This window comes from Rhea americana, unplaced genomic scaffold, assembly GCF_003343005.1.
Source record: "Rhea americana isolate MKP2758 unplaced genomic scaffold, rheAme1 scaffold_180, whole genome shotgun sequence".
Classification (NCBI taxonomy): Eukaryota; Metazoa; Chordata; class Aves; order Rheiformes; family Rheidae; genus Rhea; species Rhea americana.
In genome coordinates this window covers 363,000-382,943 of record NW_028185928.1, presented here as the reverse complement: position 1 = coordinate 382,943, position 19,944 = coordinate 363,000, and the positions used below count along the sequence as shown (strand labels likewise).

Below are 19,944 nucleotides of genomic sequence, written 5' to 3'. Positions count from 1 at the left end.
TATTTTATGTTCTTTGAAAGTCACCATTTTGAAAAKTGCTAAGGGAGATGAGAGGAGCTACAGTGCTCTTAAAAACCTTTGAACCTACCCAGCCAGTACAGGCCATGCTAATCAAACACCATAACCCATACTTTTGGTTGCCAAAGGCATTCTCTTTATTTTGCATTTGAATCAAGTATATYTTAGATACTCCCTTTTTGGGAAACCACAATTTGATGGGGTAGGAGATTACAGTATATCAGTTTTTACCTATCTGTCATTGGGAGTCAGATTTGTTCATACATGTYAGTGTGCTTGGTTAGAAAATATCTTTTACCCAAACTTTCAAGCTAGGTGGACAGGATGAAGAAAGTAAATCATCATGAATAATAAAACTGCAGCTTCTTTTGCTGGTTTTGTGAAAAACATATTGTGTGTCTACGTTTTTTTTTTACAGTCCCACAGGCTTTCGGCGTTTTCATGTAGGGTGGATATAGGGCTTTTGTTCTCCAAGCCTCTGGCAGTTAGGAAATGTCAAGCAGAAAATGCACTTTGCCTGCAGGGCCGAACGGGGGGACGTCCCCTGCCAGTGCACTGCCTCTGCAGGCTTGTTGCCGGCACGGTGAGCAGATGAACCCTGACAGCTGAGTCTTCCTTGCATTTCAGCCACAGTGAACRGGCTGCAGATTGGAATGAGGTAAAATGAGGAAACAAATGTGTTAGCAATTATATATGTTTCCTTTCAGTCTCCTTTTCCAATTAAGTAACAGTGTCTGATTATTGATTTTTTTTTTTTTTGACTCCCATGGCTAACATGAAGTGGGTAGGAATCAGCAAAGAAARAGGAAGGAACTACATGCTAAAGTCACAAGTTTCCTCATAACTACTGAAAGTGAAAGGCTGATTTCCATTGCCACTGCAACCCATTTTAAATTCTATGGGTGGCTGAAAGTGTCATCTGAGAGTCCCTTGATATTAGAACAACATAAACAAGACTAAGTACAAATGAAAATCCAAATAAAAATGAATGGGTCACTTAAATCTGCAGAATTTGTTGATTATTGAGTTGGGTTATTTTTCAAAACAAATTAGAAAGGCAGTTATGGTAACTTTTCAGGCTTGGTCCACTATTATTATGACTGGAGACCTGTAAAAGTAGACCCTAGATTAACTTAGTTTTCAGTTTTGTAGTTTGGGAATTAAGCACTATCAAAAAATCCAAAACTTTATTTTAAAAAAATAAATAAATGGAAACTTTGAATGTGTACATTCAACAATCCATGTTGTAAAACTGAATGCCTATATTTAGGAATCAAGATTGATATTTAGCTGTTAAAATAGGAAAACCTTTTAGGGAATGAGCCCTACAAATTGAGTAACCATTCATTGGGGTGGCAAGTGGTCTGGAAACTAGGGCACCGAGATCTACATATCTTTTGTAGATACCTGTTCWAGTAACTAATTTTACACCTGGGACTACTTATGTGCACATTTAAATGCTTTGGTGACATGCTGGCTTTGGCCTCATGTTTGAGGGATTCAGTCATTGTTCATCATTGTTTATAAGACTGGCTAGAGAACAAGAATCCTGTTTACTGGAAAAAAAAAGAGAGAGAGAGAGGTTTTGGAATTTGTTTTCAACTTAGAGCAAAATAAGCTGTGCAGATATTCTGAAAATATATGCGGAAAGTGAGAGAGGAAGAGGTAGGCAGCATAAACAACTGGCTTATTCTATAAGCTGAAACAACAAATGACCGAGTAGTTAGAACAACACTCACCTGGGATGTAGAAATGGCAAGTTTAAATCCCTTCTCCGGCTAGGACAGAGAATAGAATTGAATGCTTTTTCTCTTCTTTTCTGCTGAAGTTGTTCCATTTAGTACACATATTTAGCTATTCCTTGGATCAGAGAAAGAGAACCCAAGGAGGATAAGRAGCCTCCTCTTCTTCCTTCTCTTGTTTCAGTTAGAGTGATGCTGGAAACCTGTGGACCTGACCGTGAAAATATTCCCATAAAATCCTGGGAAATAAACAACTTCTGATTAATGAGATTTTCCTATTATTTCTGTTTAAAAGTTTTTGAYCTGTCCTACTCATTTTCTTCCTCTATTGTTTAAAAGGTGAGAGAGAAAGGTGGCATTTCTTTAAACAAATTGCAATAAAAACGTGAAAAATCTAACTTCACCACTGCTTTTTGTTATCTGTAAGTGCTTCTGAAGAATATAAAATGCCCTACAAGGTGCATTTGAAAGATGCTTGATGATTTGGTCTATTTTTTTTTATTTTCTTAGCTAGAGAAAGTTGAACAAAAATACTTTTTGAAGTGCTGTTATTGTTTAGGTAACTGCCACTAAGAAACCGATGGCAGGATGCGAATTTCTAATTTTGGTGATGTCCCATTGTTTTGAGGGGAAGTTGTTTTTGAAGCAGTGATTGTAAGCACAGCAGGTGCTGGGATCTTGTAGCAGCAGGCGGAACTATCACATGTTTGGACAAAAACACTCTTATTCCTTAGCAGATATAGAGATAATTTTCCCATAAGCATCTCAGTGACTAGTCCATATATTATGTGGAGTTTCTGAATTCTTGAGACATATACTGCTATTTGATGTATGTGTGATGTGGGTGTGGTTTGGTTCTGCAGTGTTTGGATAAATATGCAGATATACAAAGGAGAAGAGGTAAGGAGCAACATCAAACTGAAATGGATTTCTGAATCTTTGTCAGTGTGACATATTCAGGAATGAATTCTTATCTGATGGGAAAACTGACAGCACTATCTTAGTTCCATTTCAAAATACTTTAGTTTCTTAGCGCAATAATTTGTGATGGTGATAACACCAACCAAAATAGGGATTACTTACAACAATACAGAAGATCTCAATGCAAAGAAGTATTTGAGTCTTGCCATCAAAATAAAACTTTGGTACATCCGTTTAAAYTGGCGTCGTTCCATTGACTTCTGAGAACACTGAAGTGGGTGGTTTTGGGCTCTGCACTTCTTGGACAGACATGCAGGTACTCAGCAAGCAACTGGTCTCCCCTAGAGCCTGACTTCAGTGAAATTGTGCTGATTTACATCAACAAGGGTGGTCTTGATATGAAAAAGTTCTGGTTGCTTCTTCCTCTCTTGCCCTATTTTATACTTTGATTTAGAGGTTTAAATAAAGTACAGAGAGAGAAATTTCGGATGACAATATTGTGCTGAAAATATTTTAATAGGGCAATAAAAAAAATATTCTTACTTAACCTGTTCTGTGCCTCCAGTACCTGGGGTTCATGTGCTTGGAAAACCAATGGATGCAAAGTTAGGGTGTATATGCATTTTTTCCTATTTAAAGTAGCTTCTTTTAATTAATAATAATTAAAAATATTAATTTTAAATTATTATATTAATATTAATAATATCAAAAGGCAATACTGCATGGCATTCCAACATCTTAAGTACTGCATTGTCAAAGCTGTTTATTTTTCTTGCAAAAACATTTGCAGAGAATATTTGTCTTATTCAACTTAAAGGTAGATATAGTAGGGGATGGGAAGAAATCTTTGAAAGCAAAAGCAAGGCAAGAACTCCTTTCATTTTAATATTGTTTTCCATATGCTGATTTTTTCTGTTTTTGAATATGGTCTTTTTGAAAAGCAAAATAATTTTGCTTCAGAAGTATTCATGTTTGCCCTAGGGATGTCATCTCTGGCAGAGATGATTTAACATCACTATCCAAACAGAGACTGAACAAGCTGTTAGATGGGAATGAAATGAGTTCAGCCTACTGTTAAGTTCAGTGGTCAAATTTTACTGGGGGCACTGGGGCACTCCTAAGAGCCTTCTAGCTTTTCACTGCCACAAACAGACTGGAGCACCCAACCTCTGAGGAATGAGTTCATCTTAATAAAGTCTATGCAACTTAATAGATTGTAAATGAATTTTGATTTTTCACAGCTGTCAAAAGAAGTAGAAAGTATATGTTAAGCTGCTAAGGAATATGGGGTATACTTCCAGACTCACCCTAGATATACAGAATTTTTGGGCAGCTCTAGTTCRAGATGACACAAAAGAGGGAGAAACAAGAACAAAAAGTCCTGAGTAGTTCAGATACCAACCTGGTGTAGCTAAGCAGATATTCAACTGGTTTATATCCATTTTAGGTTCAAATGTAGCTACAGAGGATTGGGCAGAGAAAAAGAAAAGTGACAGTGCAAGATGGGATTGGGAGAAGGGAGAACAAGACAGATGGTGACATAGGTTTGGTCAAGACACAGAATTTTTTTYCTGTCCCCCATTAACATGGTTGAGCTAAGAGGTTTTTCATTTTAATGCTTGGAGTTGCAGAGTCCTGAAGAGCATCTCAACCTACTTGTAATTTAAAGTCTTCCTTTAAAATAAATGCACCACATAATTTGCAGTTCTGAGTATTTGCATTCAAATGCTCAAATGTGAGGTGTGTTTACTATCCTTTCTTTTTATTTCATTGTCAACAGGTTGAGCCATTGATACAGAAAGGCCATGAGAATCTGGTTCACCATATCCTACTCTATCAGTGCAGCAGCAATTTGAATGACAGTGTGCTGGACTACGGGCATGAGTGTTACCACCCCAACATGCCAGATTCTTTTCTCACATGTGAGACAGTCATTTTTGCCTGGGCCATCGGAGGAGAGGTAGGATGAATAGCTTTATAGAATGATTCATCAACAGGGCTTGGAAGGAAGGTGTATTGTAATAAAGCTTCTTGCTGGTATATTAATGATTACTTAATCTGTCTCTTTTTAAAGGTATATACAATCACAGTCCCCAAATGCCTCACCACTAAGTTTCCAACTTTTTGTTGGCCTTTTAAGTATGAAATGCAGTGAACATCTTGAGTGGAAAACTAAAAGAAACAAAAATAATATAGAGGGAGCTGATACCTTACAGGGAGGAAAGCAACTCAGGAGTATGGAAGTCTGTCCCGTAACAGATTGTCTCATCTGATCCTGTATACTACTGCCACCAATAATCAGCATGTTTTACTAGTAGACGAAGAGAGAAATAAAAGCACCATCCATAGGCAACTATAAAAAAGACAGAGAGGCAAGAAGACTTTTTCAAATGAAGTTAGATATTGATTTAATTCATTTCATGCCTCACCAGCACCTTCGTTATAGTGTTGTCCCTTTCAGGCCTATCACTCCATGGCTCTGAAATTGCCCTGGCCAACCCTAAGATGTCATTTCCATGTAGGAGCGATCCTGTGTTGGTGCAGAGCCCGCACAAGGACCACTTGGTTCATGGCAATGGGTTATATCTACAGAAAACACTATCTGTGATGCCATATTGACCCTAGGCTGTGTTTTCATCTTCTTTCATATTTTAATTCAGGCTCCAGTCAATGCTTTCAGCTGRCATAAGCCAGCAATACTGCAAAAAAGAAGCAACCCATCACTTCTTTACCCTCTTGATTCGTTGCAATGCCACACCAACAGTGGTGCAGGTACCAGGCAGGGAGTGGGTGATGGCAGTCTCTGTGGCCTTCGTTTACCAAGCTGCAGCCCAAGAATTGTCTTGGAGTGCTTGAGGTGAGGATCTCAGAGCTGCTACGCACGAAACTGCAACACAGACCCATCAAAAGCAGCTTAATCCACTTTGAGCATTATCCCTGATATATATATACTTTGTGCATTTTTGCCATCAGCTATGCTCTGACCTAGTATTTGTACTTTCAACTGTCTTCATCCAAGTGAAATAAAAAACTCATATAAATAAATTATCATTTAACAAGGATTATGGAGGCTTTTTTAAGCATAGCTCCATTGCTGAAACTCTATAGAGAAGAATCTGGCAGATCTGGGTTACACTCAGGTTTACCATGAAACTCACAGTGCTTCAGTTTACCCATATATACTATAGAGTTGATAATATTTATTACTATGTATCAATAGAATCATTTCGTTAATGCCTATCAAAATAAGAAAGTTAGGATCTCAAATTGCACATTAAAGTATTACTATCTGTGTACTCTAAAAATGGGCAGATATGAATCCTCATAAGGTGAATTTGGGTAAATGACTTCACTTTGTAGTTATAAGCATTGCACTTTGAATCAGGAGTGTGCTTTTGAAGCCTCCAGGTTATCCCCAGATACCAAGCTCTGTTTTGCATGATGAATGGTTTGAAACCGTGCACAGTCTCCTTGGGAGGAAGCTACCATGAACATCCTGGGGTGAACCCAGCACCTTCAGCCACAAATGGGATTCAGCGCGTGGGGTCAGACCAGAGCTTGTCCGAAGGAAACAACCTTGAGYCATAATGTGTGGGCAGTGGGTCAAGCCAAACCGTTGCACTGTACYATTCCTTTTGCACCACAGTACTTGCTAATGCAAATATAGCCCTAAAGGTCATTTTTACCGTTCAGATTATTTTGCTTAGAATGCAGTGACTTGTGCAGTAACAGCAATCTCATTACATGCAAMCTCAGCATCAGTTGGAAATTCCCGCTTTTAAAAACTAGGAACATTTTAAATGTGGATTCACTTTTTTCATAAGGGTTTTATTGTCAAACTAACTGCTTGATGATGCAATGTTTATACATTTAAAATGGATTTTTCCTTTTCAGCTGAAGCAACAAATGCAAGATAAATAATCACAAGATCATAGGATAATTCAGGTTGGAAGGGACCTCAGGAAGTCTCTAGTCCAACCTCCTGCTCAAAGCAGGGTCAGCCATGAGGTCAGACCACGTTGCTCAAGGCTTTATCCTCTAGAAAGCATAGAATCTAATATTTTATATTGGCATAAAGATTTTGTGCATTCAGTACTTTTTAAAATATATATATATATACACACACACACTATATAATGCTACAATGCTACATTTAGAAGTTTTAAAAGAAATTAGATTTGTAAATTGTATCACTTATGTGATTGTATCATCGTTTAAAAATAAATAGATGAAAAAACAATAAACTCAAAAATCTCCTGACAGTATATACGTGTTTTGAATTGCAGGGCTTCACCTACCCCCCTCACGTTGGTTTATCCATTGGCACAGCAGGTGACCCTCAGTTCGTACTTATGGAGGTGCATTATGACAACCCATCATATGTAGAAGGTTTGTACCTTCGCACTCTAAAGCATGCAAAATTGAGACATGTACAGGACACGAGTGCATTCCACAGCATACAGAAAAAAKGCAAAGCTGAAGCTCATTTTTCCTGGTCAGTAGTTTCTGGTTATTACCAGGCCCAGTATTTTTCTCATTGTGCTTAGAAGCTTAACCTGAAATTAGTGGGAAATTCGGATACCCGATGGATTGTGGACCAGGTGAATATACCTCCTTATCACTACAATCCTTACATTAGCTCTCTGAATCCTGTTATTTTTGCTGAGAGGGCCAATCAAACCAACAGATAGCAGGGCAGAATCACCCAGCTCTCAATGGCCTGGAAACATTAAAATAAAAAGTCACAGTCAGAGTCTTTTATTTTTTTTTCTAGTATTTTTTAAGACATCTACCTCAACTGAGGGCAGTTTCTGAAAGCCAAGTAAAGTCTCAGGCTGCTAGACCATTCCCTTAGTAAAAACAGTTTATCTTAAAAGATAATCTTTCCTTTTGTAAGGCAGTTTTAAACCTTCATTCTAAAACTTACTTATATTTAAAAGAAGSAAAAGGAAGTTTTAGTGTGAAGACAGGGTGCCCAAGAAAAGCTAGGATACTTCAAAGCTGACTTTTGAGAAGATAAGTAATACTTTTTTTGTTCTTAAAGAAAACTATATTGAGCTGCTATACCTGAGAGTATTCTGATGACTGATGCATATGAATTGGRTAAAAGCCATCGCCGTGTAATGTACTGGCCCTTCTTTATATCCCCGTATGTTTAAATAAAATCCTCTGTGTTGGTTAGGGCATTCTCTCTTACTGTTATTTTTTCTTTGTGATATCCCTGATGAGTTTTCTTAAAATTGTTTTGACAAACTGACAAACAATGCTACRCTCTGTCCGTTCAGCGTGCACATCTGCGTGCAACACAGTAAGCTCCGTTTGTGGCAGTCCTCCGGGTGCAGYGCTGAAACTGCCACAAAAACACCTTTTCCCCCCATCCCAGTTCCCGATCTGCATTTTGCAGGCTTGCCTCTTGCAGTTTAAGGGCATGTTGTTTGCCAGCAGAGTCAGTGATTTTGGCTAGTGTTTCCCCAAGTGACTCAGAGTCCTGGAAACTGTTGGCTCTGAGTTAGACTCGCTAATGTTTCAGCTGCTTCTAACTTGCGTGTTTTTGGACGTTGCTGGTTTTGAAATTGTTAACATTCACTTTTAACTTGAAAGACAGTCTCTTTTGAAATTGTTTGTCAAAAGTACTTAATATCCTTGGATCATGTAAGCAGATCTGGCACTTCAATCTCAATAGCAGGTAGGCTCGAATGTGGAATGCCACCTGACAAGGGAAAGATTCGAGATTTACGATTGTATGAATAGTTTCGGAAAGGGGTTGGGTCCTGTTTCCCAAATACATTGAAACTGAGAGCTTGTGGGACAGCTCATATCACTGGAGACGTGACCATAATTTGCATAGTGGAATGTCTCATAATTGGTTTCCTTACTACTGCTCTTAATTGGCTGTACATAGCTCATATCCTTTGTTCCGTAGTAATTATATACTACTCTGTCTTAGGTATTAGAGTGACTGGGCACTGTAGACCCTACTCCATTCCTCTAGCATTTGTCTATCTCAAAATAGCCTGCTGATTTCATATTGATAAACTGTTTGGTTTCAGGCACTACTATGTCTGTTATGTTTCTTAGAAGAGCAATATAGGTTACTGGGAAGCCTCTTACTTTCTCTCAGGTACTTGGAAATTTATTTGCATTTTTAATTTTCAAAGCTAACATTTAAAAAGGGGGAACAAAAAAGAGTAACAGATGAGCTAACACAGAAATTAACACTTGTGCAACACAATTTAATCTTTTTTTGTGTACGTCTTGCCTAATAAAGCTATCTAATACAAGAGAAATAATTATTAGTTAATTGATGGAAGCAACATCAATTCTGAATAGATAAAAAAACAATATGGCTAAAAATTTAGATGAATGAAAATCTCACCATTTCCACTCTTAAAAAATCAACCTTTTTATAGCAAGCTTTGGTTCCTTAAATCATTTTTTAAAATCAAGAGGGATCTGTGAGTGTAGCATCAAAAATCTTGTGTAGTTTTCTTGTCTCCTATACCTGAGATGCTGGTATTATCTTCACTTAGGAAGTCAATTTTTGTATGTTAAGTTATGATGCTCTGTTAGGAGAAGAGAGTGCAAAAGGGGTGTGTTTTGCCTTCTGAGGTGTGCTGTAATGTGTCAAAACAATCCAAAACAAAGGAAAAATGTAGTTTATAYTTGGGCTCAAGGAGAAGGAACAGATAAATTCACAAGCAGAAGCTTTATACATTTTAAACAAAAAAAATTACAACTTCAAGACAATTCTTCAAATGTTTCATTTTAAAATCACTCATAGCAGCTTTTGAGAACTTATTTACTTGTATTGTTTGCTCTCTCAGTGCTCTACTTTTTTTCTCTAAGGTCCGTATTGGGAAACTTAACAGAAGTGACACATTTTTCATTCATATCTGACCACTGCAGTACCAACATACTATGCTTAACAACCCTCTTGTGGGCTGCCCCTTTTTAGTGCTTTCAGTATCCTCCTGAATGGTTTGACTCTTTTCCAGGTTATTGAGGTTAGTTACTTTCACAGAATGGTTGAGGTTGGAAGGGACCTCAGGAGATCCTCTAGTTCAACATCTCCCCCTCCCCTCTCCCGTAAAAAAAAATAAGGACAAACCTTGAAAAATGTGAAGTGATTGCATTTTTTGATGCTAATTTGCAGCCATAGCTGACTGTGTTCTTTTGTTGCAGGCTTGATAGATAACTCTGGTCTGAGGCTAATTTATACTCCAGTTTTAAGGAAATATGATGCTGGGGTTATTGAAGCTGGTCTTTGGGTCAGCCTCTTCCACAATATCCCACCAGGCATGCCTGAATTTGTGTCAGAGGGTCATTGCACGCTGGAATGTCTGGAAGAGGTATGTCTCCTGTCTGACAGTGCTGGGTTTTATTCTCAGACATAATTTAGGGCAGCCTGTTTAACTTTCTGGAAAGATATTGAGAGATGCTTGTTAAAGACATGTGAGCAAAGGCATTTGCTATGTGCTACACACCAGAATTCTGAATCTTTTTGGATATCRGTACCTTAGTACTTTATGTAAAAGAACTGTTTGGTTTTTAAATTACGATTATCTCAGATTTCGGAGAGTACTATTACATTATTAGGCTGATRTTCAGTATTCATGTTGCTTTACTAATATAAGTAATACTGAATAATGCAATACGTACTCTGATTTAATTCCCTCTTTAGTATATACACATACTTTACTTTCCATAGCAAAGTTGTTAATGGCCTGGAATAGCTAGCCTAGCAGAAAAGTGGAGAGAGATGAACTCAGATCTGTGTGCAAAAGGTTCCCTCTGCTGTAGAGTAAGTCTGAGAAGTGTTCTTAGATCAACCACAGAAACCGAAAACCTGAGTAGGTTTTGCTGTATGGCCCAAAGTACAAAACTGTGTGTTCATTAAATACTTGGATTTGTAAAGATGATTTACAGATGACTTTAATGTGTACATTATGGAAGTGTTGCATATAATCTATGATGATCTATGTACCATAAAAGATTCTCAGATATTCTGTCATTTGTAGAGAAAGGCTGAATCTGCATTTTATGATATAATTTGGCATGAAGGGCATATTAGGTATGGAATTTAAGTTTGCTCTTGATGATGTTGAATGTTACATGTTGTCACTGAAGTAATCTTTTATCATGAGGTTTCCAGCATAAAAACTACACTTAGRAGGTATTCCAATAACAGATTCTTTACAGTTTGGGCTCTGATCAAGAATCAAAGTTTAGCATAGCCAAAGTTTGGATCTCTATATCTGAGCTGGAGTGGGAGTGGTGTCAGATTTGTACTAATCTGTCAAAGTTCAGTTTAAAATGTTTTTGACCTGGAAAGAAAATTTAAGTATTTCATTACCAGTTTACTTGAAGATGGGAAGTAGAGCATTGCAATTAAAGCCAGTACTTTACAGTACTTTTCTTGGCACATTATTGATGATAATATTCTCAAATGTACTGAAAGTGTTTTTCACTGTAAACACTTGCATTCAGCAGTATCAGTCAAGGACTAAAATAATGTACTATTACCATTACCACTATTACCAATAATGTACCATTAAAAGTCATATTCTATTGAGCATTATTGGCAGTCCGATTGTTTTTGATAGAAACTGTATGCCTCAAGTTAAAACACATCTTTACTAAAAACAGAAGAAAATTCCCCCCAAACCTCCCTTTTTGTACATAAATTTAATTACACATACTGATTTCTTGTTGCTTCTRCGTGTATGCTGCTTATTTTACTATAGACTGAGGAAACATGAAATGCATTTATTAATGTATCTTCGCTCTGCGTGTACATGGCGTCTGGGCACAATGATGATGTTGTTTTCCCTTGGCCAGGCTCTAGGTGCTGAGAGGCCTGGTGGGATTCATGTATTTGCAGTACTTCTTCATGCTCATCTTGCTGGCAGAGCTATCAGGATGCGCCACTTCCGCAACAGCGAGGAACAGAAGCTACTTGCTTATGAYGATGAGTTTGACTTCAACTTCCAGGAGTTTCAGTATCTGAAAGAAGAAAGAACCATCCTGCCTGTATGACATGCTTCATTCTTTCCGTGAAAGTGTTTTAACAGATCATGTGCTTAACATCTACTCACACTAAAGATTAATTTTGCTACAGAATTTCCCTAAATTCTTAAATTTATTTGATTTTCTTTGATGTTTTGTTCATGTTTCCACTTATCACAAGGTCACTAATGCACTGAGGCTGCCAAAAATGTCTCCACCCATTCACCGTAGAACTGGTTTGGACCATCCATTTAAGCTAAATTTTGGATGTACTTAGTGTTCACAATTAGATCTGAGATTTACTAACATAAATGTTTGTACAAAAGAGATTATAAAACCATGCACATATGGTGGTTGTGCCGTATTTGTGCATCCAGCAGGCTGAAGAATGGAAACACCATGATGTAGCTTTACTGAGCCAGTGGAACTAAGCAGCCCATCCCAAATACTTGTGCACAGCAAGTATTCAGCTTTGCAAACATGCCTCTGCAGATCAGCCAGCTAGGTCTTCTGTTATTTCATGTTTTCATTTCCTGTTCGGAGAAAACTCACTGCTCATGTTCCACATTAGGTTTTGCTGAGTGAACAAAACACTGTGGAGTAAAATATCTCGCAATTCTATTGCTCTTCTTGAGATAATAATGCAATACACTTTTTAAAAAATCCAAAACTGTAAATATACTGTAAAACTTTAAGATAAATCAGTAACTATCCRTAGATAGATATTTCAAGAAAAGAGTCTACCTTCTTTGGATGAGTTGCTCATTTAAAAATTATTTACTCATCTCAGCTGGCAATGTGTTTTTGAAGCTTTGGCCTGAGGATAGAAAGTTAAGTGCTGCAAAGGTTTGAAGGCTGCAGACTTGACCAGCAGAGCAGCTCGACTTGTCTTGGTACAGGAACAAGTCCGTTAACCTCACAGAATTGGTTAGATGCAAAATACTAATCAACTGCATTTTGTTCATAACTGAAACTAGGAAGGAGAGGGAGTGAAATCAGTGAAATGACTGAATTTTGGGTATAGTCATGAGCATCCAGATTTTCTTCCTTTCTTATATTTCCTCTGCCCTGCTAGGGCAGTTTGCCAGTTGTCCTTTAAGGGCAAGAAGCTCAAATACGAACTTTCTTATTTAATTTAACGTAGATGTTCAGGTGCAGCATTTACTCTTTGAAGTCCTACTGCTTGTACTCAACTGGGACTTCAAAGACAAATTGATGTTACCTCCTCCAGGAAAGAAGTGGTTTAGGAAGAAGGCTGGCAGAAGATGACAGGTTTAGATGCCTTTGCAGAGAAAGCTTGTAATATTTTTAAGAAAAATCATGTAGATTACAGAGAAAGGCCTTTTAAAATTCCAGAACAAAAGGAAGTAGATAAAAAAAAGACAAAGGGGGTATTTGATAATATCTGCAACTTTRAAAGGACAGCTAGAATAGAAGCTAGACTTCTTTCTGTAAAGTGAGCCTTGTTCATGCCATTTATTGCTTTCATCTTATGTAAAAATACTACTCTATAGCCATCATTCTAGTGTAATTCTGATCAAAGTCTAATCAATTAATTAATAGTAGTTAATCATATCAAAAGTATTCATAGAAGTTCATGTTGTTCTCTCCTTCTGCCAGCCCTTCCACATGGTGTATCYGTCTTTCAACTTGCAGAGTCTGGATTATTTGTTTTCCTCACTTACCAGCACCCTCTCCTGAATTTGGAACCAAAACATGATTTTAAGACCYTCAGTGAATGTTATCCAGTTTCTTATACCATGAAGGCCAGAGGCTTAGCTGGTACAAATCCCCATATTCCCACTGCAGGCAATGAAATTGCACCATTTTTCACTGCTTGAGAAAGCTCAGTCTTCATTTGACCAACACAAAGCTGACTCACCCTCTTCCAGTAGTCCAGAGTATAGTTAGGACAAACATTGATCTGGGAATGAAAAAGCCCACTAGAAAGGAGAAATTTGCAACTTGTGAAGGATTCTCTTCTGATTTTTTCAGGAAAAAWTAATATAGTGGGTGATAAGGGAAGATGACAATCCAAAAAAACCCAAAGTAAATAAACCTCTGGCATCCCTGTGATGCAGAGTTGCCCCTAAAATATCAGATTTTAAAGTTTGCTATATTCTTCAATATTTTTATTTCTACTTGATTATTATGGTTATTTTGACATATGCATTTGATTAGGTGTGGGGGATAAATGTAATACCTTTTCATATAGAAACACTGTAGATYTGTTTGTCACAACAGCAAAAATATAATTGCAGGTACTTGAGAAGGTAACCGCTCAGCCTTTCTCACACRTATCTGTCAATGTAGATGAGTCTTTGCCTGCCACTCCTCTACTCCCAGGCTTGGCAGATAAATAGTTGTTATTGTGATATGGAAAACCTTCTTTTCCTGATTTGGCAAGGAATTCTGTTGACATTGGCAGGATGAATRAGCCTTGGACAAGATACCAAAAGTATCTTGGAAGAGTTTTGGAGCATGAATCACGTGTGTGCATTGTCTGCATGTATAATTTCCCTGAAAATAGGATCCTAACCTGGAATTTTCAGTGCTATTTGAAAAAAATAGATCAAACATTGAATAAGACGCCATCTAAATCCATCATGGATCCATGAGGATCTGGGACAATATGAATGTGAAGTGCCCAAGTTTTAGCTTAGGCCAATTACCTAATTCTTTGCTCTTTCAAAACTTTTATCAACTACTATAAGCTTTATTTCTTAAGTTTTTGCAGTCATTTGTGGTCACCTGAAACTAGTGTTGATAAACTTCATAACAGTGAACATCTTAAATCTTTGTTTCAGGGAGATAATTTAATCACGGAGTGTCACTACAGTACTGTGGACCGAATTCGTATGACATGGGTAAGACAAATTTTTAATGCATAAACATAAGCACACAAAAAAAATTAGCAACCAAAATCTTTTCATTTCATAAGATATTATTAAAAAGTATGAACYCACTTGCTAATTCCTGTGTGCACATTAGAGTGCGTAAGTTTGACTATGTATTGTTTTATCATTCATTTCAGAGATTCTTAGGTTTTAAAGTCATAAGAACTATTATGATCATAGTCCAGTCTCTTACCTAAGGCACTCATATGACTAGTTTATGAAAATAARCAAACCAGTACATGAAAGATCTTGAAAAATCAGACTTCAATAGTGAAAGGAGTATTTTCTTCACAACTTGTATCAGCATGCAAAGTATGCATGACTAATGAATTACTTCTATGAACTTGTTTCCCATTTAGAAGTATAACTTACCAATTCATACACATTGATTCTTACATATTCCATGATCAAGATCAGACCACATAGTATTGTCCTTAAAATAGAGCACAGGCAGAAGGTAGATCCTTAAATTCAAGAAAGCAATCCAGACATCTCACAGCTCAGCACTCATCTAACATCTTCATTCACATGCACCTATATTTTGGATTGCACATTCCCCAGGACCAAYACAGTCCTTGAAACATTCCTCTGAGGTGCCAGACACCTGATTCTCAACAAAGCTCTGTGAATTACAAAGCTAAGGCAGAGAGGTACCTGTGTCTCTTGCAGGTGCACTTGATCCAAGTGACTTGATGAAAATACTGAAAACAGAGATTTCCTCTATTGCTTRTTTTCACAAAAGATGAGTAATTTCTGTCAAGAAGCCTTTGCTGCATTATGACCTAAGTGGGGTCAGTTCAGGTTAGTGAGGACCTTTTCCCACAGTGCCAGGCCACTGCTCTTCACGGGGATGCTGTGCAATGCCAGCTAAATAACTGGAAGAGCCATCATTGAGACAGGGAGGTTGGGAGCAGTGAAGCCTGTGGTGTTTTACCTTTTCTATGTAGTGGATCTTCCACTACAAACAAGTGCCTGCAGTAGCAGACCAGACAGTACCAGGACAAGGTCATGTGCACAATCCAACAGCTGTAGTCTATGGAGGTCAAATGGTGACTGGCTACATTTGGCACATGGCAGGTCGTGATCTCCCAAACATAATTTGTAGGCTAGCAGAGGCTAGGAGCCTTTCCTGGAAGGCTGTTAGCATGCAGCCACTTGGTTTTGGAGGGTTAGAGAAATCAGCTGTCAGGAAGCGTACTAGACGGCGCCAGCTGGTTGTAAAAGCAGAGAAAGATCCCTATACCTATTGTATATATAGGCAATGTAAGCTTTGCCTGGTGCTGATTTCTCTTCCTTGGGGGTTGGGGGTGGGGAAAGGGCTAGATGTAAATTTTCAGGAAGTGAGATTTGAGGGGTTTCTGTTCAGTGAGGAAGACTTGCCTGGGACCTGGTCATAGCATCTAGGGAGCACAGTGGTCCTGCTCACAGAGTCTTGGCTGGCCTGTGTAGGCACATGCAGTACGTATAGGAAGAAAAAGTACTGACAATGAAGTCTTTTCAGTTTTTATTGTGCTAGTTATATCTTTACAGAGCCAAATACAAGCATGGAAACGGAAACACACTCAAAAATGTAAATGTTGAAGCACTCTGGTATTTTTCCCCTGTTAAAGTACTCTTCACATTGAAAGTGTCTGGTAGTAAGTCTGTAGTCTGTGCTGGTAGTTTGCTTTTTGGGGTGAGAAAGGTAGYGGAATGCTGTAATTTTAATTAGTACAGTACTTTACTAACTATTGTGTCATAGCATGCAGCAAAGCAGTGAGATAAATATTTCTGAAGATGTACAGATTGGAATACTATTATGGAAAGAGAATTTCATAAAGCTTGGCATACGTTTTTGAGAAGATCAGTAAAAAAGAATACCTTAAAATGAAGCATACAGTAAGATTGTTGATGCTTATTCCCTTGTATAGAACTAAATCTGTTGCTATCTTTTTGGTTTTGACATTTATCAGGGGAGATCAAGCAAAAAGAATTTAATCAATCAGTCCTGTTGTACTTTTAGATCTGTTGCCTTTTAGGCCAAGTCCATATTTTCTTATTTTCCYGTGTAACCACACTAGTTCTTGGCCCCTGGTTCCTGTGTTTTGTCTTTTCCATAGCTAATATTTATGGTTCTGTGATATCCATGGCACTTTTCCAACACAGGATTTAGGAATATGCATGTCACAATCTTGTCCATACATCCCAAGATTAGTTTTAAATTAGTTGCTTGTGTGTAACTCCCAATGCAAAAATGTTTCACAGCCTTTTTTTTTCTGAGAGCTAGAATCTTATGTTAATATATTCATTTTTAATTAGTGCTTATTTGTTCTTGAGCCAACATTTTCTATTGACTKTAACAACTCTTTTTCTTATTTGCTTATGTATTTACAATGAGATTACATATAGATATATATTCTGTCCTAGTCTCCATTTCACTAGACAAAATTCATTTAATCKTTTCTCATAAAAAAGACTCATTTTCTACTTGTTACCCTACTAAATTTTTCTGTATTTGTTCCATTTGAATCTATCCTCCTGAGACATGGTGGATATAAGTAAGTGCCTTAGAGACAGCCTGCAATAGATCTACACTTTGCAGATCATACTTTTCAACATAATAGAAAGCTTATTTTAACTGTCCCACCAATTAAATATTGATAGTCACTCCTTCTGACCTCTTTGAAACTCAGGAGATRCTGTTTGAACTTTCAATGTATTTTGTAACTAATTATGTAATAATCTTTTTACTTGGTAATCTAATGAGCAAAAAGCACCTGTCAAATTGGGCCTCCTGTTAYACATTTCATTATCATATAAATGCTAATCATTGGTTTTATCTGTGGAATTCCAACATTATCTTGATTAAAAGAAAAATTCCATTTTCAGGGTGGTCTGAGCACCAGGAATGAAATGTGCCTGTCATATCTACTCTATTACCCAAGAATCAACCTTACTCGATGTGCAAGTATTCCAGACATAATGGAACAACTCCAGTTTATTGGTGTTAAGGAAATATATAGACCAGTCAGGCAAGTAAAATATTTATGAATGTGTATAGCAGAGCACCTCTATTTCTGTCATTTGTTTTGGTTTGTGAGATTACACAGATTTTTCATATAACCTGTAGTTCTTTGTGATATTACCTTACTAATGGTGAAAGGCAAATTACATTCATAAAGTTAGTTGCTACAAATGAAGGCACTAGTAAGATTTTAAAATACAATCGATAGACTGATAGTCTGTCATGACATTTAAATTTTAAAAATTGGTTTTCTTTATGCAGTAAATTTTAACAAAACCTCTTAAAACTCTTATTGCAAAATGATTTGATATACAAGCTTACTGATCTTAATTCTGAAATCTGTATCTGAGACGGAAAGTTTGAAGAAAGTCACAGTGCAATGCCTACTTCAGTTTTCATGCAATTTCTATTTACAGCCTCTTTTAACGAGAAAAGAATACAGTGTCTAAATTAGATCTACCAAAAAGAGTCTTTCTGAGCTTAGAAAGAAAATATTCTAAGAAATGTATGCTCTCTTGAATGTTCATTCATGATAAYTGTACTTAAGGAAAAAAAATGTACATTTGGCCTGAGGAAATAAAGATGTTTTGAATAGGGTAAGTATGCAGACTGTCTGCTGCATATGGAATAGTAATTAGAAGGAGAGATTATTAATGCCTCTAGTATTTATGACCTAATCCACAATTCTTGTTTCATTAAGCTCTGTCAGCCTAAGGGTATGTGGCCTGATACTCATCTCTCTTGTGTCAGTTTTACACTGGAATTACTTCACTGATTTCTCTAAATTCACTCTTGACTTACACATGAAAGCAAACTGGAAGCAGAATCAAGGCAYTGTTGGTTCACCTTAAAACTCTTATTTTCCTTCATCTGATGTCACAGACAGTGGTATAATTCATGAAGAGCTGAGATGAAAAAAAAATAATATAATAGTATAAAATGTGTGTGGTTAAAATTATATCCCCCATKCCTAAGTATTGAATGGAGCTGACTTTGTTATAGGCAGCACTTAAAGCAAAGGGGTGACCGTACTGCAGGATGACACAGGGTCTGTCCCTGCATTTCAAAAAGATTAACTCATGCTTCCATCAAAAGCACTGATTAAGTTAGTTAAATAAAGTTTTAGTCACATTCATTTTTGCACTAGCTGCATTTGGCTTTCTATTTTTGAGAGCCTGCCATATTCACCATGCTGTTTTCCATTCATTCTTTTAAGTCAAACAAGAGGTAAGCAAGAATTATACGAAAAGTTTTATTCATGCATTTTTTGTTTTCTCTACTCTCTTCTTAGTTAAGAGATTGACAGGAGATGTCGTTCCRTCCCCCTCCACATCTCAGGGAGGGAGCAGGATTGGACCCCACTCATTCCCTGTGGGGATTCCCAGAAGTGGGAGGGAGAGTTGTCAGATCTCTAGAGGCAGCAAAGCAGATTTCTGTCCCAGCCTTTACCAAAAGTTCCTTTGCAGTCAGGGTGCTGGGACAYGCCAAGAGGCAATGTCCAGAATGCTTTCCATTCCAGTTATTTGCATTTGATCTTTTGGGACAGTTGCCGACTGATACATGTTAGAACAACCCTGGTGCTGTGCTGAGTTTTGACCTATTATACAAATTATGACCACAGCTAGGCAGAGGGATCTTGAAAAAACTTTCTAATGGCAAATATTTCTTTACAGCACTGTATGCCCAGAGAGTATGCCTTTTTSTTTTTGTCATTTTTTTTTGTTTTGAAAAGTCACAATAGAAGATTTGKTTTGGATTTCTTGTGTATTCATTTTGTAGATGAGAACAGCAATGTAATTTTTTCTTAAATGTCCTACCTGCATCAGTGCTTAAATGTGCTACCAGACTTTCATAGGTCTGTTAAAGTCAGTGAAACTACATCGATTTTCACTAGCTGAGAACGTGAGTTAAGTGCAATTACATAATAGTGCATTTTTTTTCTGAGTATATTCTGCAACAGCTTTCCCTTATCAGTTTCAATTGATGGTATTTCATTTATCTGTTTATTTTTTATTTATTTATTTATTCTTTTTTTTAGGACTTGGCCTTTTATTATCAAGAGTCCTAAGCAATACAAAAACCTGTCTTTTATGGATGCAATGAACAAGTTTAAATGGTCCAGATCAGAGGGTCTCTCCTATAATGAACTTGTTCTTAAACTACCAATGAACGTGAGATGTTCAAAGACGGATAATGCAGAATGGTCGGTAAGTCCATTCCTACTTGAGCTTTCTAAGTGTTAAAAAGGAGATGACAATAACATGAAACGAGTAGGATTTGCTATGCTTGGTTTGGTAGGAATAAGTAGCTGGTTATTTGTCTTCAGACAGTTTACATGGCCACTGAAGAACTGAAA

The 19,944-nt window shown here is 37.2% G+C and overlaps 1 protein-coding gene across 1 annotated transcript in view; it reads left to right on the top strand.

The window, feature by feature from the left end:
- MOXD1 (monooxygenase DBH like 1) overlaps positions 1 to 19,944 on the top strand; it is a 50,168-nt gene that overhangs the window by 27,265 nt on the left and 2,959 nt on the right. The window contains exons 5-11 of the mRNA XM_085301850.1: positions 4,462 to 4,641; positions 6,968 to 7,070; positions 9,864 to 10,030; positions 11,520 to 11,711; positions 14,495 to 14,554; positions 17,453 to 17,595; positions 19,627 to 19,795. Of these exons, the coding sequence (XP_085157976.1) occupies positions 4,462 to 4,641; positions 6,968 to 7,070; positions 9,864 to 10,030; positions 11,520 to 11,711; positions 14,495 to 14,554; positions 17,453 to 17,595; positions 19,627 to 19,795 (1,014 nt within the window). The remainder of the gene's footprint in view (positions 1 to 4,461; positions 4,642 to 6,967; positions 7,071 to 9,863; positions 10,031 to 11,519; positions 11,712 to 14,494; positions 14,555 to 17,452; positions 17,596 to 19,626; positions 19,796 to 19,944) is intronic.